At 40.5% G+C, this 24,124-nt stretch overlaps 2 protein-coding genes across 2 annotated transcripts; one reads left to right on the top strand and one right to left on the bottom strand.

Annotated features, from left to right (window-relative positions):
• The first annotated feature begins 588 nt into the window (after positions 1 to 588).
• LOC143877036 (protein TOPLESS-RELATED PROTEIN 2-like) lies at positions 589 to 17,854 on the top strand. The gene is made up of 25 exons (XM_077378755.1): positions 589 to 1,467; positions 1,572 to 1,751; positions 1,836 to 1,949; positions 2,022 to 2,180; positions 2,671 to 2,848; positions 2,945 to 3,071; positions 3,179 to 3,288; positions 3,415 to 3,553; positions 3,658 to 3,767; positions 3,908 to 3,977; positions 4,118 to 4,191; positions 4,275 to 4,370; positions 4,460 to 4,555; positions 4,733 to 4,860; positions 5,085 to 5,319; positions 5,396 to 5,563; positions 5,680 to 5,787; positions 5,873 to 6,007; positions 7,156 to 7,266; positions 7,357 to 7,539; positions 7,686 to 7,814; positions 8,420 to 8,515; positions 8,792 to 8,977; positions 16,106 to 16,278; positions 17,246 to 17,854. Exons 1-25 carry the CDS (start codon positions 1,388 to 1,390, stop codon positions 17,457 to 17,459), a joined length of 3,399 nt encoding a protein of 1,132 aa, XP_077234870.1. The 5' UTR covers positions 589 to 1,387; the 3' UTR covers positions 17,460 to 17,854.
• A 4,888-nt stretch (positions 17,855 to 22,742) lies between these two features.
• On the bottom strand, positions 22,743 to 23,507 carry LOC143876888 (protein LYK5-like). Its single transcript, XM_077378570.1, has one exon. It carries the CDS (start codon positions 23,505 to 23,507, stop codon positions 22,743 to 22,745), a length of 765 nt encoding a protein of 254 aa, XP_077234685.1.
• Between the last annotated feature and the right edge of the window lie 617 nt (positions 23,508 to 24,124).

The raw sequence follows: 24,124 nt of genomic DNA, 5'->3' as shown, positions 1-24,124 counted from the left end.
TAAATTCTTATATAATTCTTTACACCCAAACCTAACAATCTAAATAATAATAACAAGTTTAATTAGATCCTAGTTTTATGGTTATTTTTATTCTTCTAACCAATAAAAATCATAAGTCATAACTCGATCTGCGATCTCTCTTTTAAAATCTCGCTCTTCTTCTCCTTCTCCACGCAAATTTCCTCTTAGGGATGGAACAAATGGTTTAGGATTTTTTAATGGCTGTAATATTCTCTTAAGATGTGTATTTATAGGCTTTTCTAAAGAAGCCCTAATTATAATTTAACTCTTGATGATAAAAATACACTATGTTCACAAGGGTGATGAATTTTAAAGGGAGGGTAAAAATCGGATATTTACACGTGACAAAAGAAAGGTTTCCAAAAACGAGGTTTGAAAAGGAAATAAAAACGTCAAATGCGTCATTTCAATTCGTAGAAGTATCAGATGGGAATGGTAGAAGAGTCAGAGGGCAGTTGAGTCATTTGCTGGTTATAGTAACCCGAGGGGTAGGTTAGGGATAAATGGAGGACTTGGTTAGCGACCTAATCTAAAAGTTTTTCCTATAAAAGCGAGAGTGTGTGTGAGAGAGAGAGGTTGATGGGGTTATAAAAAGCGAGAAACGAGAAGAAAGAGGAAAAAAGAAAACAGAACAAGGCGGCCAGTTCTTGTTTCAGAAAAGAGAGAGTTGCAGAGGAGAAAAAGGAGAGAGAGCAACGGAACCCTAGAAATCGCTTCTAGTCAGACTGATTTTCCTCTTTTTTTTGAAATCTCTTCATTTAAGCTTTTCTTTTCCATTTTCTAATTCGTAGTATCTTCAGATCCGAAGCTCGTTTGTAGTACTTAGAACAATAGAAGGATTTAAAAAAAAAGAAAAGAAGAAGATTCGGGAACCGATCACTAGGAGTGAATTTTAAGACTATTTTTCGGGTGATTTGTTGGTATTTCTAGCCAGATCTTGGTTCGGTCTCGTTCCAAGGCTGAAAATTAGGGATTTTACGAGGATTTTCTCGTTAGAGAAGAGATAAGTGGTTTTTACAGAGAGGGATAAGGTTTTGGACTGGTTTACACCCAGATCTATGAGGTTTTCTGTGAAAAAATGAGAACTTTTGAGTTTTGACCAAGATCGTTGAGAGGTACTGCAGAGAGGTTTGGAGAGGGAGGGGAAAGGAGCTTCTTTCAGTACTAGTGGTACACGTTCTGGTTGTGGCTAGGGTTGAAGCAAAGGGGAAGGAACTTCTGTTTAAGTTGTTTTATCGGCGATTTTGGAAAGAAGTTAGGGGGAAAGGATTCTGTCTCGTGGTTACTTGCTTTTGTCTATTATATCTTTATCTTTATTGTTAGAAATCAGATCTTTGCGCTGGAGCGATTAGGGGCACCCGGAAATATGTCGTCCTTGAGTAGGGAACTGGTTTTCCTAATCTTACAGTTCTTAGATGAGGAGAAGTTTAAGGAAACAGTCCATAAGTAAGTCCCTTTCTTTTCATCTGACTTGAGTTGAACAAGCTCTTGGGTTTTATCATTGCTCTGTTTTGCACTTTCACTTATGTGGTCACTCATGTGAAATCTAGGTTGGAACAAGAGTCGGGTTTTTTCTTCAATATGAAACATTTTGAGGATCAAGTTCAGGCTGGTGAATGGGAAGAAGTTGAACGATATCTTTGTGGATTCACAAAGGTTGAAGACAACCGGTACTCCATGAAAATATTTTTCGAGATAAGGAAACAAAAATATCTTGAAGCTCTTGATAGGTGGGTTGTGTTTTTATCGTTTCTAATATGTTATCGAAAACTTCCACGATTTTACATCTATGATTTTTTATTTTATCTTTTCAGAAATGACCGGGCAAAAGCTGTTGAAATTCTTGTGAATGATCTCAAGGTTTTTGCATCCTTCAATGAAGAACTTTTTAAGGAAATCACTCAGTTGCTTACTTTGGAAAACTTCAGGTACTCACTACTGGGTCCTTTTTTATTGTTCCTGCTACTGAAGTTAATGCGTTTTGTTCTTATTGTATGTAGGCAAAATGAGCAGCTTTCCAAGTACGGGGATACAAAATCTGCTCGGAATATTATGCTCTTGGAACTTAAGAAGCTTATTGAAGCGAATCCATTGTTTCGTGACAAGCTTACATTTCCCCCCTTCAAAACATCACGACTGAGAACTTTGATTAACCAAAGGTTGTATTTTTGCTTAACTCCATCTACTATTGTTTACCCCTCAAAACATCACGACTGAGAACTTTGATAAACAGAAGGTTGTATTTTTGCTTAACTCCATCTACTATTGTTTTTGGAGCCATATCTAGAAACTGTGTTTTAATATGGACCTGTTGTGGTATTTACACTGCCTCTTGTTAAACTGGAAGGCTGGAAGCCCTTCATATTAGTATCCTGTATTTGATTGGTTATTTCTAGACTGCCATCACACGCCTATGATCATATGTGCAACAAAAGTTAAGCAAGTGAATTGTTTAATGGATTGATGTCATGAAATTTGTAGCACCACCGGAAATCAGAACACTTATACATTACAATTTGTCCAAGTTTCTATCTATCTATCTGTTTAAAGCCGTTTTATACATTGCAGTTTGTCCAAGTTTCTATCTGTTTAATGCCTGTTTTTTCTTCAATTGGATATGTTTCTCATCCATTTGTTATGGCATTTCAGTCTTAATTGGCAGCATCAGCTTTGCAAGAATCCTCGCCCCAACCCCGATATCAAAACACTTTTTACTGATCACACATGCTCTCCAAACAATGGGGCCCGCGTTCCTCCTCCCACCAACAGCCCCCTTGTAGGACCAATTCCGAAAGCCGGGGCATTTCCTCCGATTGGTGCTCACAGCGTAAGAGAATTGGGTCTATCTTTCATGCATAAATGCATAATTATGATTCTTACTTCCTTGGAGCATTGACTCATACCAGACTCTCTCACTATGCAGCCATTTCAACCTGTTGTGTCTCCATCCCCTAGTGCTATTGCAGGATGGATGTCAAGCACTAACCCTTCTTTACCCCATGCCGCTGTAGCGGCGGGACCCCCTGGTCTCGTGCAGCCACCCAATGCAGGTGAGCCTGTTTGCAAAGGTCTTATTTAAGCTGTGGCTAAATGCTGCTTTTAAATTCTCTTGGGAAACATTGTTAATTTAAAACTGCTGCTTCTGGAATGCCTGCAGCTGCATTTTTGAAACACCCAAGGACTCCTACTAGTGCTTCTGGTATGGATTATCAATCAGCTGATTCTGAACAGTTGATGAAGCGTATCCGCACGGGCCAATCTGATGAGGTGTGAAAGGATATAAACATATTTGCAAGATAGATATTTGGTTGTCTTTCTTTTTGGTTGCTTGGTTGTTAAGTGTATTTCTATTTGTCCCTACATAACCAACATGCTCAAATATGGTTTGTTTAGGTGTCATTCTCTGGTGCGTCACATCCGCCCAATATCTATTCACATGACGATCTTCCAAAAACTGTTGTGCGGTCTCTTAACCAGGGTTCTAATGTCATGAGCATGGATTTCCATCCACAACAACAGACAGTCCTTCTAGGTAGTTAATTGTGGACATTCATTTCCTCTTCTTTTGGACGCAAACACTTTTAATGTCTACATTGCTGAGCTTTGTTATTGTCTTCTGTATTATTTATCTTTTAGTTGGAACAAATGTTGGTGACATTGGGATATGGGAAGTTGGCTCTCGAGAAAGGCTGACCCATAAAACATTTAAGGTTTGGGACATCTCAGCTTGTTCAATGCCACTACAGGTACTTTTTCTTGGACTATGCACGGGCAATAGCTCATGTTTCTGGCATAACGTCATAGTAGTTGGAGTAGGTCTTATAGATACAACTGCTATGATGTTGTTGTAAACAGTTGAAATAATTAGTCACGATTTATTTTCCAGACAGCATTGATGAAAGATGCCACAATATCTGTCAATCGATGCATATGGGGCCCAGATGGATCTATACTTGGTACATATAACATTTGTGTCACTCTTGGTTTTTCATATGTTGAATCTGCTTCCTTTACTAATTGCAAACCAGGTGCATGCCTCTTTGGATAAGAGTTGTCTTTCTCATAATAATTACACTTCACTGTATTGTTTTTCAAGGTGTTGCATTTTCGAAGCATATTGTTCAAACATACACTTACAATCGAACAGGAGAGTTGAAACAGCATTTGGAGGTAATTTCAGAGATATGGATACTTTGTCATGTTTATAGAACCACAAGGTATACCTTGTTCACTCCTTGTGTTTGGTGGTATAGATCGATGCTCATATTGGTGGTGTAAATGATATTGCTTTCTCTCATCCTAACAAGCAACTGTGCATCATCACATGTGGTGATGACAAGACAATTAAGGTGACTACCTCAAAAGCCTACATATTTGGTTTTGGAGAAACACGAACGAAATTGATCTTGTCCTCACGTACTTAATTATATGATGGCAGGTTTGGGATGCTGTTACTGGACGAAGGCAGCATATATTTGAAGGCCATGAAGCTTCTGTCTACTCTGTCTGCCCCCACCATAAAGAGGCTATCCAGGTTCCTCTTCATTCTCAAGATAACTTACATGATTTTAGGAAATTGATAGAAAGTATATTACTGTAGTGTCAGCTTATCTTTGGCATATGGTGAATATGAATTTGAAGGTTCATACATCATATACCTTTCAGTTATTGCCAATTTTATGTGGTGATCTCACTTTAGCTTTTTGTGCAGTTTATTTTCTCTACCGCTATTGATGGAAAAATTAAAGCATGGCTGTATGATTGCTTGGGGTCTAGAGTTGATTATGATGCTCCTGGACATTGGTGCACCACAATGGCGTATAGTGCAGATGGAACTAGGTGAAGCTTATGAGCCTTAAAATTACATATTAGTTGATGTATTAATAATTTGGTATTTGTGTTTTTGTTGCCCCTGATTGCTATAATTGTTATTCATAAAGAATCTAATATATGTTCATATGCATATATAATTCTTGTATTTTCCTCAAATTCATGAGACATGCAGGCAGAACTATCTTCTTTCTTTATTATCTTATTGTTATGTTATTTACATCTTCCTATAGGCTGTTCTCTTGTGGAACAAGTAAAGAAGGAGATTCTTACTTAGTTGAGTGGAACGAGAGTGAAGGAGCTATCAAAAGGACATACTCTGGTTTCAGGAAACGTTCTTCAGGTGTTGTCCAATTTGACACAACAAGGAACCGCTTCTTAGCAGCTGGTGATGAGTTTCAGATTAAGTTTTGGGATATGGATAGTATCAATATATTAACCACCGTGGATGCAGATGGTGGATTACCGGTTAGTGTGACTCACTCAGGTTGAATTGTTTTTAGAATCGCTAGTTGTTTAATAGTTTTCTGATTACTCCTTGTAGGGGAGCCCTCGGTTAAGATTCAACAAAGAGGGATCATTGCTGGCAGTTACAACAGTTGACAATGGAATCAAGATCTTAGCAAACAATGATGGGCAGCGCTTAATAAGGATGCTTGAGAGCAGGACATTTGAGGGGACTCGAGGTCCTCTTGAGCCAATCAACACAAAGGTAATTTTTCTTTTCCTCTTAATTTTCTTATGGAGGTGACTTTTGTTGATTATTACTTCACTTTCCTGCATCCTTGGTTCTTATCTAAATATGTTTTTTGGTTCATTCTTGTGCAGCCTCCAATTGTTAACCCACTGACTGCTGTGACAAATGTTTCTGCCCCTCTATCTGCCACCCTTGAGCGATCTGATAGAATGCCTCCAGCAGTACCTATGAATAACCTAGTAAGAGCTGTTATGCTCTACATTTACATATTTAAACAATAAATCTTCAGTTGTGATAGATTTACATGGTTTAATGTAATTGCAGGCTGCTATTGACAGCAATAGGGCAGCTGATGTTAAGCAAGATGTTGACAAGATTAAGAGCTGGAAACTGGCTGATATTGTTGATTCGGCTCAGCTCAAAGCTCTACGGTTACCCGACTCCTTGACAACCGGCAAGGTATGCTCTAGCTTCGGATGTTATCAGTCTTATTGAGTTAATTTTTCCAAATAAACTAATTTAAAATGATCAAAACTCCTTGCGGAGGAATACATCAGGGATTTTAATGGTTTTAGGGCTTATTGGTTTTTAAAATGTTAGGTGTCTTGAAATTCTCTTATTTTCAGATGGGAGCTTTTATATGACTCCTATATTGTAAACCTTGGTCATCGGCTGTTACAAATTCCCAACAGCCGATTGGGTGAACTTTGAATTACATAGAGGTGTGCCAATATCAAAACAAGGAGAAGCGCATATCAGTTTCATTTTTTTGGTAGTTTTGCATTAAAAAAGGGCCCAGTGCAAGAGGCTCCTGGCATTGCGGGGTTCTGGTAGTTTTGCACTGACATTGATTTTTTTTTTTTTTGGGTATTAATCTTTATCTTATTCACTAGAAGATGTTCTGGAAAATAGCTTATGATTTCTGGACCAAATATCCCATTCTAGCAACTCTGATGGATATTGGTTGATTTAAATGTTTTAGAAAACCATAACAGGTGATCGGGCTAGAAAGATTGCGGTTTTGTCCAAATCGATTTGGTTGTGGTTCACATTGGGTTGAATTGTGATGAAAGGGACAAGGAAGGAAAGTAGGAAACAGAGGGAGGGAGATAGTGAGGTTTTAAGTTATTGATTAGACTTGGAAGTCTAATATAATAAAGCTTCAACAACTTAATTATTTATTCAAAATGTTATTTTTTTCCAAATCGCTTCATCATAAAACTTGTCATTCCAATCACTGATTTAGTAGCTTTCCCAAATTCCAACTCAAATTTGAAAAATTGGCGAAGTACTCAAGATTTATCTTTTTTGGTTTGTTTCTTTAGATTAGATGTATAATTTAACTGCCTTGTATGCAAAGAAATATCTAGTTGAACAGTTCAACCATCAAACCATGCAGTTCATTCAGTTTTCAGTAATTGGGGGCAGCTTAATCTAATAAGTCTAAAAACATGGCTGGAATGTCGGTTCTGTTTTGAAAACGTTTGATTTGCTTAGAAGTTTGTTCCTGGATTATTTTTTACACCTTTTTTTTACATTATAGTGGCCTATGATATCATGTTAGCTAGCTGGTTCAAGAATCAAGACACTCATATCTTCTGTTGCAGGTCGTACGGCTGATATATACGAACTCTGGGCTAGCTGTGTTAGCCCTTGTCTCCAATGCTGTCCATAAGTTATGGAAATGGCCGCGTACTGATCGGAACCCTTCTGGAAAGGTTAGGTCTTGTCATTTGTACAACTAAAATGGAAGAATATATTCTTGCTGCCTTTTATTTATAATACCACTCTATTCTCTTCGTTTTCAGTCTACTGCATCTGTCCCGCCTCATTTGTGGCAACCAACCACTGGAACTCTCATGACTAATGACATAAGTGAAGCCAACCAAGCTGAAGAATCAGCTGCGTGTATTGCTTTGTCTAAGAATGACTCGTATGTCATGTCTGCATCTGGTGGGAAGGTTTCTTTGTTCAACATGATGACATTTAAGGTCCATAATTTGCATTTTCACTCATTTTACAATTTTGAATCTATGGAAATTTGTTTCCTTGGCTAAAACTTAATTTAATTGATGGTTATGTGATTGCCTTTGAATAGAGATTCTGAAATAACTGACCCGGTTCAATGCAATCTCAGGTCATGACAACTTTCATGCCACCACCCCCTGCTGCCACCTTTTTGGCATTCCACCCACAGGATAATAATATTATTGCCATAGGGATGGAAGATTCTACTATTCAAATATACAATGTTCGGATTGATGAGGTATGCCTTTGGTGCTCGTGGTGAGGCTACTGTTGCTTTATTTTCGCATGATTTCTGATGTTTAGGCAACCATTCAAATATGATAATTTATGAAATATATTGACCTTTCACAAGTCAGTAACCAGACGGTGTCAAGATCATTTCTCATCCTCGCACAAGATTCTCAGGAGCCACAACTCGATGTCATTTGGATTGTGCAGAGTGGTTGGAAGCCACATGTACCATGCAAATGGTAGATATCATGGTCTTCTCTAGCATGATTGATGTTAGAAGCTGACATGAGCTAGTCTTCCCTGATTGGACTGGAGTACACCCTGTAGAAATCATTAAAATTTGGTAAATTATTGTAATGGAAAGTGTGGGTAACTGGTTAGCAACATAGAATTAAAAACAATAATAATTATTATGAGAGAAGTCAGTAATTATCAGAGAAGTCAGTAATATTGGTGGCAGTCCATGAATGTTTGAAATGTCAATCATTTAGTAAGAGCCAAAAGTATGTTTTGCACACATCATGATTTTTGCCTTTATTGTTCTCACTGGCTATCTGTTACTTAGGTTGTCCACCGTAATAATATTCAACACCTTTCTTTGCATGCTGGCAGGTTAAAATCAAGCTCAGGGGCCATCAAAAGAGAATCACAGGCCTTGCATTTTCACAGTCCATGAATGTGCTGGTCTCTTCAGGGGCTGATGCGCATGTAAGCGATTGACAAATGATTAATTTATCATTCTTTAAGTTCTAATGTTTGATAACCATAGGAGCAGAAGTATGATTGGTTCCACATTTCAAAAATTTGGAATGCTTTCGTATTTTCTTAACTTGTATTTAATTTTAATAGTAGAGTTTATTACAGAAAATGAGAAAATGGCAAAAAATTCGGGCAAGTTGGGAAAATGAGAAATTGTCTTTTGCCTTGTGGATCTACTGTGCTTTATCTGTCTGTGTCTTATTATACTTCTCAATGGACTTGCAGTTATGTGTGTGGAGCATTGATGGGTGGGAGAAGAAAAAAACAAGGCCCATACAAGCACCTGCTGGTCGGCCAGGTCCATTAGTCGGGGAAACCAAAGTTCAGTTCCACAATGACCAAGCACATCTGTTAGTGGTTCATGAAAGTCAAATTGCTGTCTATGATGGCAAGCTCGATTGCTTGCGCTCAGTAAGTTCTTGCCCTTACAATAATGTACTCGAATTGCTTTCATTATTCTCAGTAAGGGCCCGTTTGGATACCTCATACTTTGTATTTGGATTTGGAATTGAGTTTTGACTGCAAAATGAATAGATCCGACAGCACATGTTGAGGGAGAGAGAGAGGGAAGGGGGTACTTCCTAGTGGAGGGGAGAGGTTGAGGAGCAAAGAGGGTGAAGGAAACTGCCAGATCTGTGGATTTCCAATTTCTTATTTCCACAGCAAATTTAGAAATCTGGTTTTTTTCACTGTCAGCTGCTGAATTAGAAATCCAAGAATTTGATCCGATCCAAATTACAATGCAAAAAGGGCTGCAAATGTGAGAAATCCAAATCAAAATCTTCTTGGCATCCAAACAGGCCCTAAATTCTTCACCTTACAATAAAGTAGTCGAATTGCTTTCATCATTCTCATTTCATGTCTGGACAACAGAATTTCTGAAATTATAAAAATTCCACAAAGAGCAACTTCTGTTCTGCGGTTATGCCCATTCTTATTAACAATTTTCTCTTTTGCATTGATTTCATCTGTCTTATTGAAGTTGCAGCTTGGTTGTCCTTGTCATCAAAATATGAAAATTCGTAATGATTAATAATAATAATAATAATAATAATAATAATAATAATCTATAATGTCAGTGGTTGACACAGGTTTCTTGGGGGAATTTGATTTCGCTGTGTGCCTGTGTCAGTTGAACATTCAAGCTCGTACCCTAAGAAAATGGATAGAATAATTGTGGAAGTTTTAATGTACTAGTGCTCTATCATTAGGTTTTGAGGATATGGTTGGTGTCAGCAAGAAATTCATGGTATTGTTTAGCCCAGAAATGGGAATGGCTTCTTAAATACTGTATTGGAACAAATGTGTCACGTGGAGAAGGTGAGGCCGAGCGTGGATCCTTTGCATGTCATGCACAGAGACACGTATCGATGGGCCCCTGGGAAATGGACAAAATCTAAATTGAATAAGGTGAATCCAAAGAAAACTGTCCATCTAAATCGGAGAAACTTCCGCTTTCGGAGTACAGCTTATAGAGGACGACGGGCCTCCGTGGGAATCAATCCAAGGGTTACTTAGATATCTCAAAATGGAGATAAACAATCTGGTCAAAAGGGCGATGATTACTGCCTCTATTAACGATTCCACCGGCGAAAAGACGGTGCGGACGGATGATGATCCTCCTGATAAAGAAGAGATCCAGAGGGAGTACCTCGAACTAAAATGAAAAAAGTGCAACCAAATATGGTGTTAGATGAGGAAGCGGCCTCGAACCTGAGAACGGAATTGGGGAAAGCAGATGAGTCAAATGGGGCTAAATCAGTGGACAAGCAAATCCTTGGGCTGGGTTTGGATGGGGAAAAAGGGATCTTGGGTGTGTGTGATGACTTGGGTGAGAACTCCCTGTTCTTGCTAGGATCGCACGAATGCGAAGAAGTGGGGCCCAATCAGGAAACTGAGAACAAATGTAAGTCTGGGAAGAAGATCGGAGACAGCATTAGTCGTGCAGATGAAAGATCTGTGCAGGAGATCGAAATTTGTAAAAACTCTGGGGAGAAGGATGCCAAAACCATATGCTCTCTTTGGACGTTGACTCTCTCAAAAGAGATCTTCAAGAAAATATCAATGCTTGTGTGGCAAGAGGTGAGACGTGCTCTGAAGATCAGCTGTTGGTGACGGATGAAAACAAATTCGAAACAAACAGGGAAGAGAAAGTAATTATTATGGAGAAGATGGGAAAGGAATTGGGGGTAGATTTGCAGCAAGTAATTCTTTTCCTTTTTTAATATATCATGTCGGGGTCCTGCCTAACCCCAGCTTACTCATCAAAAAAAAAAAAAAAGATGGGAAAGGAATTGGGGGTAGATTTGGAGGAAGATGCACCCAAAACCAGGAAATTGGTGGAGGAGATTGTTGATAGGGGAATCAGCAGCTATTGCGGCTGCTTTGAGCAGAGCAATTAAGGGGTTAATCATGTCAATTATCACAAATGAAGATAATATTCTGGAACATCAGGGGGTTGGGGTCTGAACGGAAACGTTTGGTGGTGAAGGATCTGGGTAGGACTTAGACACCCGGACGTAATGGTGGTTGTCGAATCCAAGATAATGGGGGTATCCAAGGCACTTATCAACGGGGTGTGGGGCAGATCCAATAGGTGATGGGTTGCGAAAGCTGCACGGGGTACGACTGGTGGTATTATTATTACTTGGAGAGAAAGCTCGTTCGAATTGGTGGAATCTATCGAGGGGGAGCATACGGTTTCTGTTCGTCTGATTCATAGCGCGACGAATTCTGAAGGGATGTGGACGGCAGTGTACGGCCCAGCTAGATCAAGAGAAAGAAGAACATTATGGCCGGAACTTCAGGGGATCCGGCATCGATGGAGCGGGCCTCGGATTGTTGGCGGAGATTTCAATACCATTCGATTCCCGGAGGAGAAGAACCCATCGGGGAGAATTACGACGAGTATGCGTAATCTCTCAAACTTCATACTGGAGAATGAATTGATAGATCTTCCTCTCGAAGGAGCGAAATTTACCTGGACCAACAATCAGGACCGGCTGATAATGAGTAAGCTGGATCAGGTCCTCATCTCAAGGGAATGGGACGAAATATTTCCTTTGATCTCACAGCGGGCCTTGCCGAGACCAATATCGGATCATAATCCAATTATGTTACTGTTGTCGGATTTCTCATGGGGTCCAAAATTGTGAAGATCCCACTTTCAACTCAAAGATTGCAACATGGTGGAATGAGAATCATATCATTGGTTGGAAGGGATTCATTCTAAGCAGAAAATTAAAATTACTGAAAGAAAGAATTCGAGAATGGGGTAGATTGGACAGAGAGCGTTAGGAATGTAAAAAGGTGGAAGTGCTATCCATGCTGGGCGAATTGGAATGGAGGGAAGAAGAGCTTGTGCTGAACGAGGACGAACAACAGAGAAGGGTTGAGTTGAAAACAGAATATGAGGAAATAATTCGAAGAGAGGAAATCAGCTGGAGGCAGAGGTCTCGGGCGGTGTGGTTGAAAGAGGAGGACAATGACACTAAAGTTCTTCCACAGGATGGCATCTGCAAGAAGGAGAACAAATCAGATAAATTGTCTTCTGGTGGACGGCGAACTGGTAGAGGATCCGAACCGTATCAAGGAGTTTATTATAGAGTATTACAGTAACTTTATACGAAATCGTAGTACTGGAGGCCTAAAATCGGCGGTTTGGTTTGCAATTCAATTCGCTGTCTACGGACAGAAGGGACTGGTTGGAGCGTGATATTTCAATCGAAGAAATTGAAGAGGCCCTTAAGTCTCTCCAGAAGGAGAAAGCACCGGGGCTGGACAGATTTCCAATTGCCTTCTATAGTCAACACTGGGAAACAATTAAATCCGAGGTAGTGGCTTTCATCAAAGAATTCCATGAAAGAGGGATCATTAACAAGGAAGCAAATACCACTTTTGTCACCTTAATTCCGAAATCTGAAGGGGGGTAGAAATTAAGGATTTTAGACCAATCAGCCTAGCCCACGATATGTACAAGTTACTGGCAAAGGTGTTGGCTAGGAGATTATCCACGGTCATGGGGAAAATCGTGTCGAAGTTCCAAGGGGCTTTCGTAAATAATCGACAGATCCTTGATGGCGTACTTGTTGCGAATGAGGTATTGGATTCAACTAAAAGGGCCGGAAAACGTGGCGTAATTGTTCGGGCTGATTTTAGACCAATCAGCCTAGTCCATGGTATGTACAAGCTACTGGCAAAGGTGTTGGCTAGGAGATTATCCACGGTCATGGGGGAAATCGTGTCGAAGTTCCAAGGGGCTTTCGTAAATAATCGACAGATCCTTGATGACGTTACTTGTTGCGAATGAGGTATTGGATTCAAGTAAAAGGGCCGGAAAAAGTGGCGTAATTGGTCGGGTGGATTTGGAGAAGGCCTATGATCATGTCGACTAGGATTTTCTCGATTATGTTCTTTGCAGAATGGGTTTCGGGGGATCGTTGGCGTAGATGGATGAGAGTGTGTGTGTCCTCGGCATCTTTCTCTATCCTTATCAACGGATTGCCGGAGGGATTTTTCCAGAGTTCCCATGGACTGAAGCAGGAGGACCCTCTGTCCCCATATCTTTTCATTTTGGTTGCCGAGTCTCTAAGCCTTCTTATATCCAGAGTCGAGCAGAGAGGCTATATCACGGGCTTGAACCGTGCCGTAATGCCAATGCGATATCTCTTCTCCAATTTGCGGACGACATTATTTTGTTATTGGATGATTGTTCGGATCAGATCCATAACTACAGGCGCATATTCTGGTGGTTCGAACTTATATTCGGTTTGAAGATCAATTTTTCCAAAGGCGTGGTGGCCGGCATTAATTATACAAACTGCAGATTATCGGAGTACGGAAGGGTCATGGGATGTAGGAGTGTACAATTACCAATCAAATATTTGGGTTTACTCGTGGGGTTCGGTGTACCAAAGGCATCGTTATGGGACTCGGTTGTCGAACGGATTGGACGGAAATTGGGTTCATAGGAAAAACAATACCTATCCCTTGGCGGTAGAATTACACTCATAAAGGCATCCCTTATCAATATGCCGGTATATTTCATGTCTATTCAAAATCCCGGTGAAAGTCGCAAAAAAGAATCGAAAAAATCCAGCGGTACTTCTTGTGGGAGGGTAAGAATCAAAGCAAGAGGTTGAGCCATCTATTGAAGTGGGATACGGTATGCAAAACTCACAGGTTGAGGGTTTTGGGTATCGGCAAAATCCGTTTGAGAAATAGAGCACTGTTGGGCAAATGGTCATGGAGGTTTGGAGTGGAAAAACAGGCATTATGGAAACAGTTAATAAGGGCCAAATATGGGTGTAGCTGGGGGGGGGGGGGAGTGGAATTGCAACGGTCCACCAGCGGGGAAGGGGTCTGGAGCACAGTTACCGGATTCACCATCCGCCTCCGATCCGCCATCTGGGGTCGCTAGCGACCCGGATCGCCAAAAATGACGAACCGCGGCGACCCGCAGGAGAAAAAGAGAGAGATGCATATATACTAAGAGAGAGATGGAGAGAGAGAGCTACAAATTTTATATATTTTGGGTTGAATTGGAATTAGAGCTTTATTTTTGAAAAAAATATTTAGGGCATACGTGAGGTTTTTTTGTTTTTTTATTAAATGGATGTAGTATGGACTATGGAAGGATATTCATATATTCCAACGGGAACTTTCGTTTTGAAAAAATATGTATGACATAGATGAGGTTATTATATTTTATGTATTAAATGTATGTACTGTGTACTGTGGAATGACATACATATATATATATATATATATGCCCTCATCGTACCGCGTACCAGGCTGCCATCATACCCATTCTCGTACCATGTACCGGAACGAACCGCGTTCTAGGTAACATTGGTCTGGAGTTTGGAGATTGGTTTGGTATGCAAGGGACAATTTCTTGGAGTGCATCAGATTTAAAGTGGGTGTTGGAAATAAGGTAAGATTTTGGAAAGATTTATGGTGCGGTGATTGCTCGCTTGCGGAAGAGTTCCCCGATTTAGTTCGGATCGCGGCGAATCCCGAGGCATCTATAGCAGAGTATACTGTCCGTGGGAATGGTTTCGATGATCTAATCTGGGATATCCGTATGCGAAGGAACCTAAAGGATGAGGAAATTACTTCATTCGGAAGGCTGATGGCATTGCTATCAAACACATATTTATCCCCTAATCATGAGGATGAATGGATTTGGACTCCCGATTCGGAAGGGGGTTTCTCCGTCCGTTCTTCTTTCAAAAAGATAAATGATGACAACCGTCCTCCCTCTCGTTGGGTGCGAGTATGGAAATCCGTGGCCCTGCCTAGAGTTGCGGCTTTCATATGGACCGTCTCTTTGAACGAAATCAACACTTGTGATAAGCTCAAACGGAGAGGTATGCAGTTTGCGAGTTGGTGTCTCTTATGCCACTCAGCGGAGGAAACCATCAACCATTTATTCATCCAGTGTCCATTCGCTTATAATATTTGGATGTCTACAATCAGAGCTTTTGGTATGTCATGGGTCTTCCAGGAAAATATATCTAATATCGTTTTGGATTGGAGTGGGGCGTACTCGGGGTGCTTTGGACAACCCCTATGGTCGGCAATTCCATTTGATGTGGCCTGGAAGATCTGGACGGAGCGCAACAATCGAATCTTCGAAAACGAATCGAGGTTGTGGTCATTGGACCCAGGCCAAAAACGGAGTACCGCATTCCATGGGAACCATTTTGCGAAATTGGAATATTGTTATGTCGGAGCGCATTGTGAAAAGGATCGTCATGCCTGGATGGAACCCCAACCAAACCACCACCCCCCCCCAATTTCGATGGTAGTTCTTTGGGCAACCCCGGTATCGCGGGTTTTGGAGGGGTTATCCGTGACTCGGTGGGTCGCACTATTATGTCATATGCGGGTCCCGCTGGCATTTGCGATGCGAACGAGTCTGAAGCTAAGGGTTTGCTCTTCGGGTTACGATGGTTCGTGTCGAACAATTTGGGTCCGCTGATGATTAAGGGTAACTCGTCAAATGTGATTGCGTGGGCAACTAGCCGCTGTGGTGGCCCGTGGCGCCTTTTCCAGACAATTGATGCGATTAGGGATCTTATTCGGCTTTTGCAAACCCAGATTGCTCATAGGCACCGTTCTGCCAGCTCTGTCGCGGATGTCCTGGCCAAGGAAGGGGCTTTGCTTGCTGAACCCAGGATCATTCACCCCTATCCTGCTGTAGTGCCCCCTTGATTTTGATTTTCTTATCTTGTCTGTTATTGGTGGCCCTTTGGGCCGTGGGCATTGATCTGTAATGGTGGGACATCTTGTCCCCTGTTTTTGATATTAATAAAGTTATTGTTACCTTTCCAAAAAAATAAAATAAAGGTTATGCATCTGTGGCTGTGGTCATCTTGTGAAGCATTCTACTGTTTAACGTTTCTGGTGTACTACTGGGGAACATGAGGTTCTTATTTATCATTGTCTGATATAACTAATTATTTTTGGCTGCATTCCCAGTTGTGTTAGTGTGCGGTACCCCTCGTTTACGTTTATTTTTCCCATGTTATACAGTGGTCACCTAGAGACATGCTCTCTGCCCCCATCTCGAGTGCAATATACTCATGCGATGGTCTGCTGGTATACACTGGGTTCTGTGATGGTGCCGTTGCAGTCTTTGATGCAGAGGGCTTGAGGCTCCGATGTCGGATAGCACCTTCTGCTTATATACCACCATCTGTTGCTAGGTATGCACGTTACATTTTGCCGATGTGCTTTTACTTCTCAAATAGATGTAACTATTAGTGATGATTGGTGGTTTTAGAATTGACACTGGTTTAAGGTTGCATTATTTAGTCAAATTCAACAGATGATCATATGTTTCGTTAATTGTGTTTTCATCAATGTCACAATGTGTACCATGATTTTCAGTTTTTCATGTCAAAGCTCTGCCTTTGTCATTGGTCAATTGCCTAATGATATGTTTCTTTTATTGATCTTGATGATATCCACACTCCCATCTTTTGAAATTGGTACTCTAGAGAAACTCAACGCCACTATTCCACTATTCCGGAATTCCTTAACAACTTGGAGCCGGGCCTTCTTTTCACACTATTACGGATAGTAAAATAATGGAAAAATTGGATTCAATTGTCAACTGCTCCTATCGGAAATATACTTATTATATTGGCTGTTGGTAGCTTGTTGGGAATTCTACTGGGCAATGGAAGAAGTGTATATTAGAGTGCCAATATCAAAAGAAGGGAGTGTGGATATCCTTTATTTTCTCTGAGGATTTCTCCCCCATCCCTCCTTGTTTGAAATTTTTGAAAAGAAAGGAGTATAGATATAGATGAACATCAATGTTGACATATGAATCCCATGCTTGATTTTTCTTTTAGAATGGCAACCTATCCCTGCAATGGCGGGAGCCTCGTGCACTGGGCCACGCTTTTTAATGGCGACCCATGTTTGATTTTTCACCCTCTCAAAGATTCAGCTTTGTGTCTGTCTGTTTGATCACAATGCAAATGTAACTCAGATTCTCAGTAGTTTTTTGGAGAACAGGACTCGAAATTCTTTTTCTCTCTGTTTTTTTTTTCTGGTTATTCTTAATACTAATATTGTAGCAAAATGTTTCTGATGATGACTCACTTCGCTAAGTGTGTATTTTGACACTGATCAAGACCCTCCTGATTGTGTTGAATTTTGCAGCAACAATTCTGCATATCCTTTGGTGATTGCAGCTCACCCATCTGAACCCAACCAGATCGCTCTGGGCATGAGTGACGGTGTGGTCCACGTGGTTGAGCCCTTAGACATGGAAACAAAATGGGGTGCCCCGCCCCCTCTAGAGAACGGGTCTCTCCCTTCTAGCCTCTCCAATCCTTCTGCGAGTAATCAGGCATCAGAACCAGCTCCCAGGTGACCATTACAGGAACTGCAACTCCAGAAAAAAGGAGCTAAGAGACCGGTGCCATGTGCAGAGGCGATCCCTTTTTCATTTGTCCCCATGCAGATGAAAGTGCCGGCATACATATTTTCTGCTGTAAAGTTTTTTCCGGAGCTGATATTAAAATACTCTGTACATCATGTAGAGATCTGAAACGGATGGAGGTATCAGTTTTTTTCTTTTTCTTTCTCCTTACTAGATGTTTGGTTTTCTAAAAGACATGGGGCAACTCAGCCATTCCCTGCCCCTCTCTCTCTCTCACTCAGATTGTTGATGTTTCTTTGTTATAGGTAGCACACTTGTATTAATAGTCGTGGATAAGTTTATGGTGTTATTATTTCTAGTTAAAAAATGCAGAATTGATTTTCGAATTTTGACCAAGGAGGAGAAAAGATGAAGAGATAGATGAAAGGGTGGGTGAGCGAGGTTCCTTTTGTTTTTGCCTCTAAGAAGATGCCTGCATGAAAAATATTCCATATGTTTCTGCTTTTTGTAGATAAGCCGTGAATGTTTTGCTTTTGCGCTTTTATTCCTCTACTTGACAATCATCTTCATTTTCTCGCACATCTCTTACACTTTTCTCCCTCCAATTATTGTCATTCAATAGGGTGAGTGAGCAAGCCCTGCTTAGAAATGCTGCTATTCATGAATAATATTTCCGTTGGGCTCGATACTTTGATTTTGGTGGTCTCACTGGTTCGTATCTGGGGTCCTCGTTAGTTAACATGAGTTCACCAATTTTAAAGATCAATACCTACTTATCAGACTACCTTTTTCATGAGTTTTTTCTTGGAGAAAGCCTGCAAAGAGTCCTTTTTTTTAATCAAGGTTCCAGGATCATCGCAGGACCATTTGCAATGAAATGGCGTTTTCACTGAATCCTGAATCCAGAGTACAGTAGGACTTAGATAATAAATATAAAAAGAAGAATAATGCTAGGGAAACCGAGAGTACAGTAGGACCTAAATGGGGACCCAAAAAATTGATTCTTGCCACAACATGCAAAGTGACATGAGAAATCCTTTAGATTTAGGAAAATCAAGAAAAGGTAAGTTTTTTTTGTACAGGCATTTTCTCATTGCATGTCCCCGTGGTACTCTCGGTCTCCATATCATTTTCCTAAAAAGAAATCAAGCTAACGAGTAATGCTTGGGAAACCGAGAGTGCTACCTAAAAGGGGATCGAACAAATTGTTTCACACCACAACATCACTAGTGACTAAATCAATCCCTTGAGTTTAGGGAAATCATCAAAAAGTAAATTTTTCTTTAACACGTGGCATATTCTCATTGCAGGTCATTTTTCAGATAGTAGGCTAGGTCTCTCTCTCTCTCTCTATATATATATATATATATATATATATATATATATATATATATATATATATATATATATATATATGAGGAAAGTGTCTCTAGTCTCTCCCCTAGATAAGCTTATCTACTCCTCCCTTTAAAAAAAACACAGTGGGCCCACGCTGTTTGGATGATCCAAAGCATTCATTTGATAGGTCCTAACATAGATAGGGTGTGCCCAAAAAATCAGCACCAAAGGGTCATCCTAGAACTTCGTTTTGTGGGGCACACCGTGTCCAAAATGGACGCATATAAATGTGGACGTTTATATGTGTCCATTCTGGGTACCACAAGGCCCCACAAAACGAAGTTCTAGGATGACCCTTTGGTGCTGATTTTTTGGGCACACCCTATCTATGTTAGGACCTATCAAATGAATGCTTTGGATCATCCAAACAGCGTGGGCCCACTGTGTTTTTTTAAAGGGAGGAGTAGATAAGCTTATCTAGGGGAGAGACTAGAGACACTTTCCTCATATGTATATATATATATATATATATATATATATATATATATATATATATATATATATATATAGAGAGAGAGAGAGAGAGAGAGAGAGAGAGAGAGAGAGAGAGAGAGAGAGAGAGGAGTGTGCGGTCGAGGGCCCAAACACATGGGTCCCACATTTTTTGTGTTGATCAAAACCATTCATTTGCAAGGCCCCATCATAGATAGGGTGTGTACAAAAAATCAGGTCCATTGGATCATCCTAACCCCTCTAAAAGTGGAGGGAAAAAATGGGCAGATTTATGGCAAACGGTGTCTATCCATTTTGACCTCAACAAATGCATAGGTTAGGATGATCCTATGGAGTTGATTTTTTGTACATACCCCATCTATGTAAGAGCCTTTCAAATGAATGCTTTGGATCATCCTAACAAAGTGGGCCCACATGAGTTTGGGGCCCTCGACCGCACTTATCTTATTCCTCATATATATATATATATAAGGAAAAGGATTGTACGCTCAAGCGTACCAAGCTTATGGTACACTCGAGTGCCAAATCACATGGGTCCCACATTTTTTGTGACGATCCAAAGCATTCATTTGCAAGGCCCTATCATAGATAGGGTGTGTACCAAAAATCAGCTCCATTGAATCATCCTAACCCGTCCAAAATTGGAGGGAAAAAATGGGCAGATTTGTGGTCTGTCCATTTTGCCCTCCACAAATGGATGGGTTAGGATGATCCTATGGAGCTGATTTTTGGTACACACCTCATCTATGTAAGGGCCTTTCAAATGAATGCTTTGGATCATCCTAACAAAGTGAGCCAACATGTGATTGGGCACTCGAGCGTACCATAAGCTTGGTACGCTCGAGCGTACAATCCTTTTCCTCTCTCTCTCTCTCTCTCTATATATATATATATATATATATATATATATATATATATATATATATATAGAGGAAAATGATTGTGAGCTTGAAGCTCATATAGTTTATATGAGCTTGAGGGCCCAAACACATGTGGGCCCACATTGTTAGGATGATCCAAAGCATTCATTTGAAAGGCCCTTACATAGATAGGGTGTGTACAAAAAATCAGCTCCATAGGATCATCCTAACCCATCCAAAAGTGGAGGACAAAATGGAAAGACACCGTTTGCCACAAATCTGCCCATTTTTGCCCTCCGCTTTTGGAGGGGTTAGGATGATCCAATGGAGCTGATTTTTGGTATACACCCTATTTATGATGGGGCCTTGCAAATGAATGGTTTGGATCACCACAAAAAATGTGGGACCCATGTGTTTGGGCCCTCAAGCTCACAATCATTTTCCTCATATATATATATATATATATATATATATATATATATATATGAGAAAACGGTTCCTACACATATGTGTAGATAAGTTATCTACATACTAGCTTAAAATACAGTGGGGGCCACATTATTTGGGTGATCCAAACCATTCATTTTTAAGGCCCTCACATAGATATGATGTCCACAAAAAATCAGATCCATAGGATCATCCTAACCATTCGAACTGTGGAGGCAAAAAATGGACTAATTTGTGAAGGTTTAAAGACATCCATTTTACCTCCACAAATTGTAGGGTTGGGATGATCCTATGGATCTGATTTTTTTTAGACACCATATCTATGTGAGGGCCTTTAAAATGGATGGCTTGGATCACCCAAACAATGTGGGCCCCCACTGTATTTTAAGCTAGTGTGTAGAGAACTCTCTACACATATGTGTAGGAACCGTTTTCTCTCTCTCTCTCTCTCTCTCTCTCTCTCTCTATATATATATATATATATATATATATATATATATATATATATATATATATATATATATATAGTTCCTAAGGGTGCCCTACAAATCTGCCCATTTTTGCCCTCACTTTTAGAGGGGTTAAGATGATCCAATAGAGCTGATTTTTTGTACACACCCTATCTATGATGGGACCTTTCAAATGAATGCTTCGGATCATCCAAACAATGTGAGCCCATTATGTTTTGTGAGAGCCACCTCATATAAGCTTATATGAGGGCACCCTTGGGAACTCTATTCTCTCTCTCTATATATATACCCACTAAAGAAATTCAATGTATCCTTGGGATGTTCAGTCACATGTAGGCGAGATCCGCATATTAACACTCCATTTAAGAGATGGTTGGAGCTGGTCTTCTCCGGATCCTACATGAGTCACCCCAAGATACAAGAAGATTAGATGCGTTGCTCTCCTCCACCTTCTCTCTCACAAATTCCCGACCTTTTAAATTCAATGTATCCTTAGGCCCAATATGGCATCATCCCTTATCTTACCTGTCTAGCTGCAATCTTTTAATTGGATGGTTGAGATCATCCGATGAATTTAATTTCTTTAGCAATTCATCTCCACGATAGGGCCTACCATTGAAGGGTGTAAATCATGCCGACATCATGTGGGTGGCAACTGGGATCAGACGTTGATGTCTCCATGAGTCGTTGGGCTTTCATTACTGACTAGGTTTCACACGTAAGAGCTTCTCCTCGTATGAGAAGTTTGACCCGTGTGCCCAGACCCAAAGACTTTATATTAGCATAGTGAGACCCTCCACCCACACCAGTCAAAATCATGTTTACCGGATGGTCCTATAATATATGGCTACTGATATTTGCACTACGATGTTTTGATAATTGCACTAACTCACCCTGTCTTTTATCATTTAACCCTTTATTACAATTTCAAAAAGCACTCAGAAGCCAAATTAAAATACAATAGACAAGGTGAGTTAGTGCAATTATCAAAACATGATAGTGCCAGTATCAGCTGCCTAGCTGTATGAGAATACTTAGAGAGTGATGTTGTGGGCCCATTAATCAGGTTCCAACCATAGCTTTAAATTTCGACCGAAATCTGAAATTTCGAAATTTCGGATTTCGGTGGAGACCGACACCAAAATCAACAAAAACCGAAACAGTCATTTATTTCGGCCGAAATTTCGATTTTGCCAAAATTTAAACCAAAAAACCTTTTTTTTTATTTTTTTATAATATTTTACCAAAATTTCAGTAATTTCGGCCAAAATTTAATATTGAATAAAATACCATTTTCTTTGTGGTACCGGATTTCGACCGAAAATTCCAGGGTCCGAAACCGGTACCGAAACCGAAATTTTAAACCATGGTTCCAACAACCTTAAAAATTCACTTCAATCAGCAGATCATAAACATTCAAACGGCTGATCAAGAAAAAATGGATCAAAATATCATATCGAAGGACTCCAAAATCGATAAGATTTGTCAAAAATGATTGCCAATATAGGACATCTACATGGGCCCAGCTTAGGAAGAAGGTACCCTATAATGTTAAGAACATCTAGGTGGGCCCAATGTTAAACCATCCACTTCATGGTGCCTTAGATGATGAGAGATAAGTCCCCATCTGTCAAAATCTCTGTATCTCATCTACCCGCTAAAGAAACAGTCATGTTCTCATTCAAGCCCATCTCTTTTGCCCATTTCTCAGACCTAAGTAAAACCTTAGACAATTCATTAGAAACCCACCTCATAAATGGCCTCTTTTGAGGATCTAAATCCACACAAACCCTAGCAATCTCCACAACCCTCCTCACACAATCCAACGGATAGGAATCCTTCAATCTCTCATCCACCCAATTCCTCAAAACCTCACTCACACCCCCCAAACTCTCAACCAACGATATCTTCTTGTACACTTTCTCTCTCTCCTCGTACACAAATCTTACCGGTTCTTCCCCGGTCAGAATCTCCAAAAGTACAACCCCAAAAGCAAAAACATCACTCTTCCCGGTCACCACCCCGTTCGTAACATATTCCGGAGCCAAATACCCTTGGGTCCCACTAATTTTTCGGCTCCCCGATTTTCTCAGCTCACAGATTTCTCCGTATCGGGTATCCGAAAAATGCGATTCGTCCGTCAGAACGAAAGATCCGAAATGGGTTAGCTTGGCTCGGTAATCAGGTTCGGTAACAATGATGCTAGAGGACTTCACGTGTTTGTGCACGTAACGTATCGGGATATCGTGGTGGAGGTATTCGAGGGCTTTGGCAATATCGGCCGCGATACGGATCCGATAAATCCATTTCGAGAGCACCGAAAACCCGATAAGTTTGCTGTTACGAAGGCACTTGGAGAGATCGGCCCCGGTTTCGAACTCGTGGACTAGGTACATGTGGGTCCCATCCATGCACCCGCCGATTAGTCGTACAAGTGCGGCGTGGCGTACCTTGCATAAATGGCCGAGGAGGGATTGGAATTGGAGATCGAAGGGTGGATTTGATAAGGCTTGTTGGATGATTACGACTATTTTATCTCGGAGGGTGCATTTCCACGCCGAGGAATTGCCGAGTTTTTTAGATCGGAAATTGTTGATGGCTTGGGTTATTTCGGAGATGGAAAAGAGATGGGGCCTTTCGGTTCCGGAAATTTGGTTGTTGAGGCCGAAATTTCGGGGTAAATTTGGGGTTTCGGGTCTTTGGTGTGATTTGGGTGTTAATGGAATTGGATTTTGGACCTGGTCTGGTTTTTGACGACACATGTTTTTACAGCATGAGATTTAGAAGAGTATGATAATAACTCTTGGATTATAGAGATGGGAATTAAAAGAAAGAAGATGGAAAATGGGTTTTGGAGATTGTGGAGGAGAATGAAAAAGGAAATGCGACGGAAAATTGTTAAGAAGAAAGCCACTTTTACGGTCTTTTCTAAAAGAGATATTTATAGGGTGCTTGCATGCGTATAAAGTACGTAGGGCCATTTGTTCAATGATCCAAAGTCTCGCAACCAGATATTTTTGGCAGTGTT

Source organism: Tasmannia lanceolata, unplaced genomic scaffold (assembly GCF_043159265.1).
Source record: "Tasmannia lanceolata isolate RefF3 unplaced genomic scaffold, GAP_Taslan_0.1 ptg000005l, whole genome shotgun sequence".
In the NCBI taxonomy this organism is placed as follows: Eukaryota; Viridiplantae; Streptophyta; class Magnoliopsida; order Canellales; family Winteraceae; genus Tasmannia; species Tasmannia lanceolata.
This window is presented reverse-complemented; position numbering and strand designations above follow the sequence as displayed.

Coding starts and splice junctions, on each gene's coding strand:
- LOC143877036 (XM_077378755.1), top strand. CDS start 1,388: ATGTCGTCCTTGAGTAGGGAACTGGTTTTCCTAATCTTACAGTTCTTA. Junction 2,181..2,670: donor AGAACTTTGATTAACCAAAG/GTTGTATTTTTG, acceptor ATGGCATTTCAG/TCTTAATTGGCAGCATCAGC. Junction 3,978..4,117: donor CCCAGATGGATCTATACTTG/GTACATATAACA, acceptor TTGTTTTTCAAG/GTGTTGCATTTTCGAAGCAT.
- LOC143876888 (XM_077378570.1), bottom strand. CDS start 23,507: ATGGATGGGACCCACATGTACCTAGTCCACGAGTTCGAAACCGGGGCC.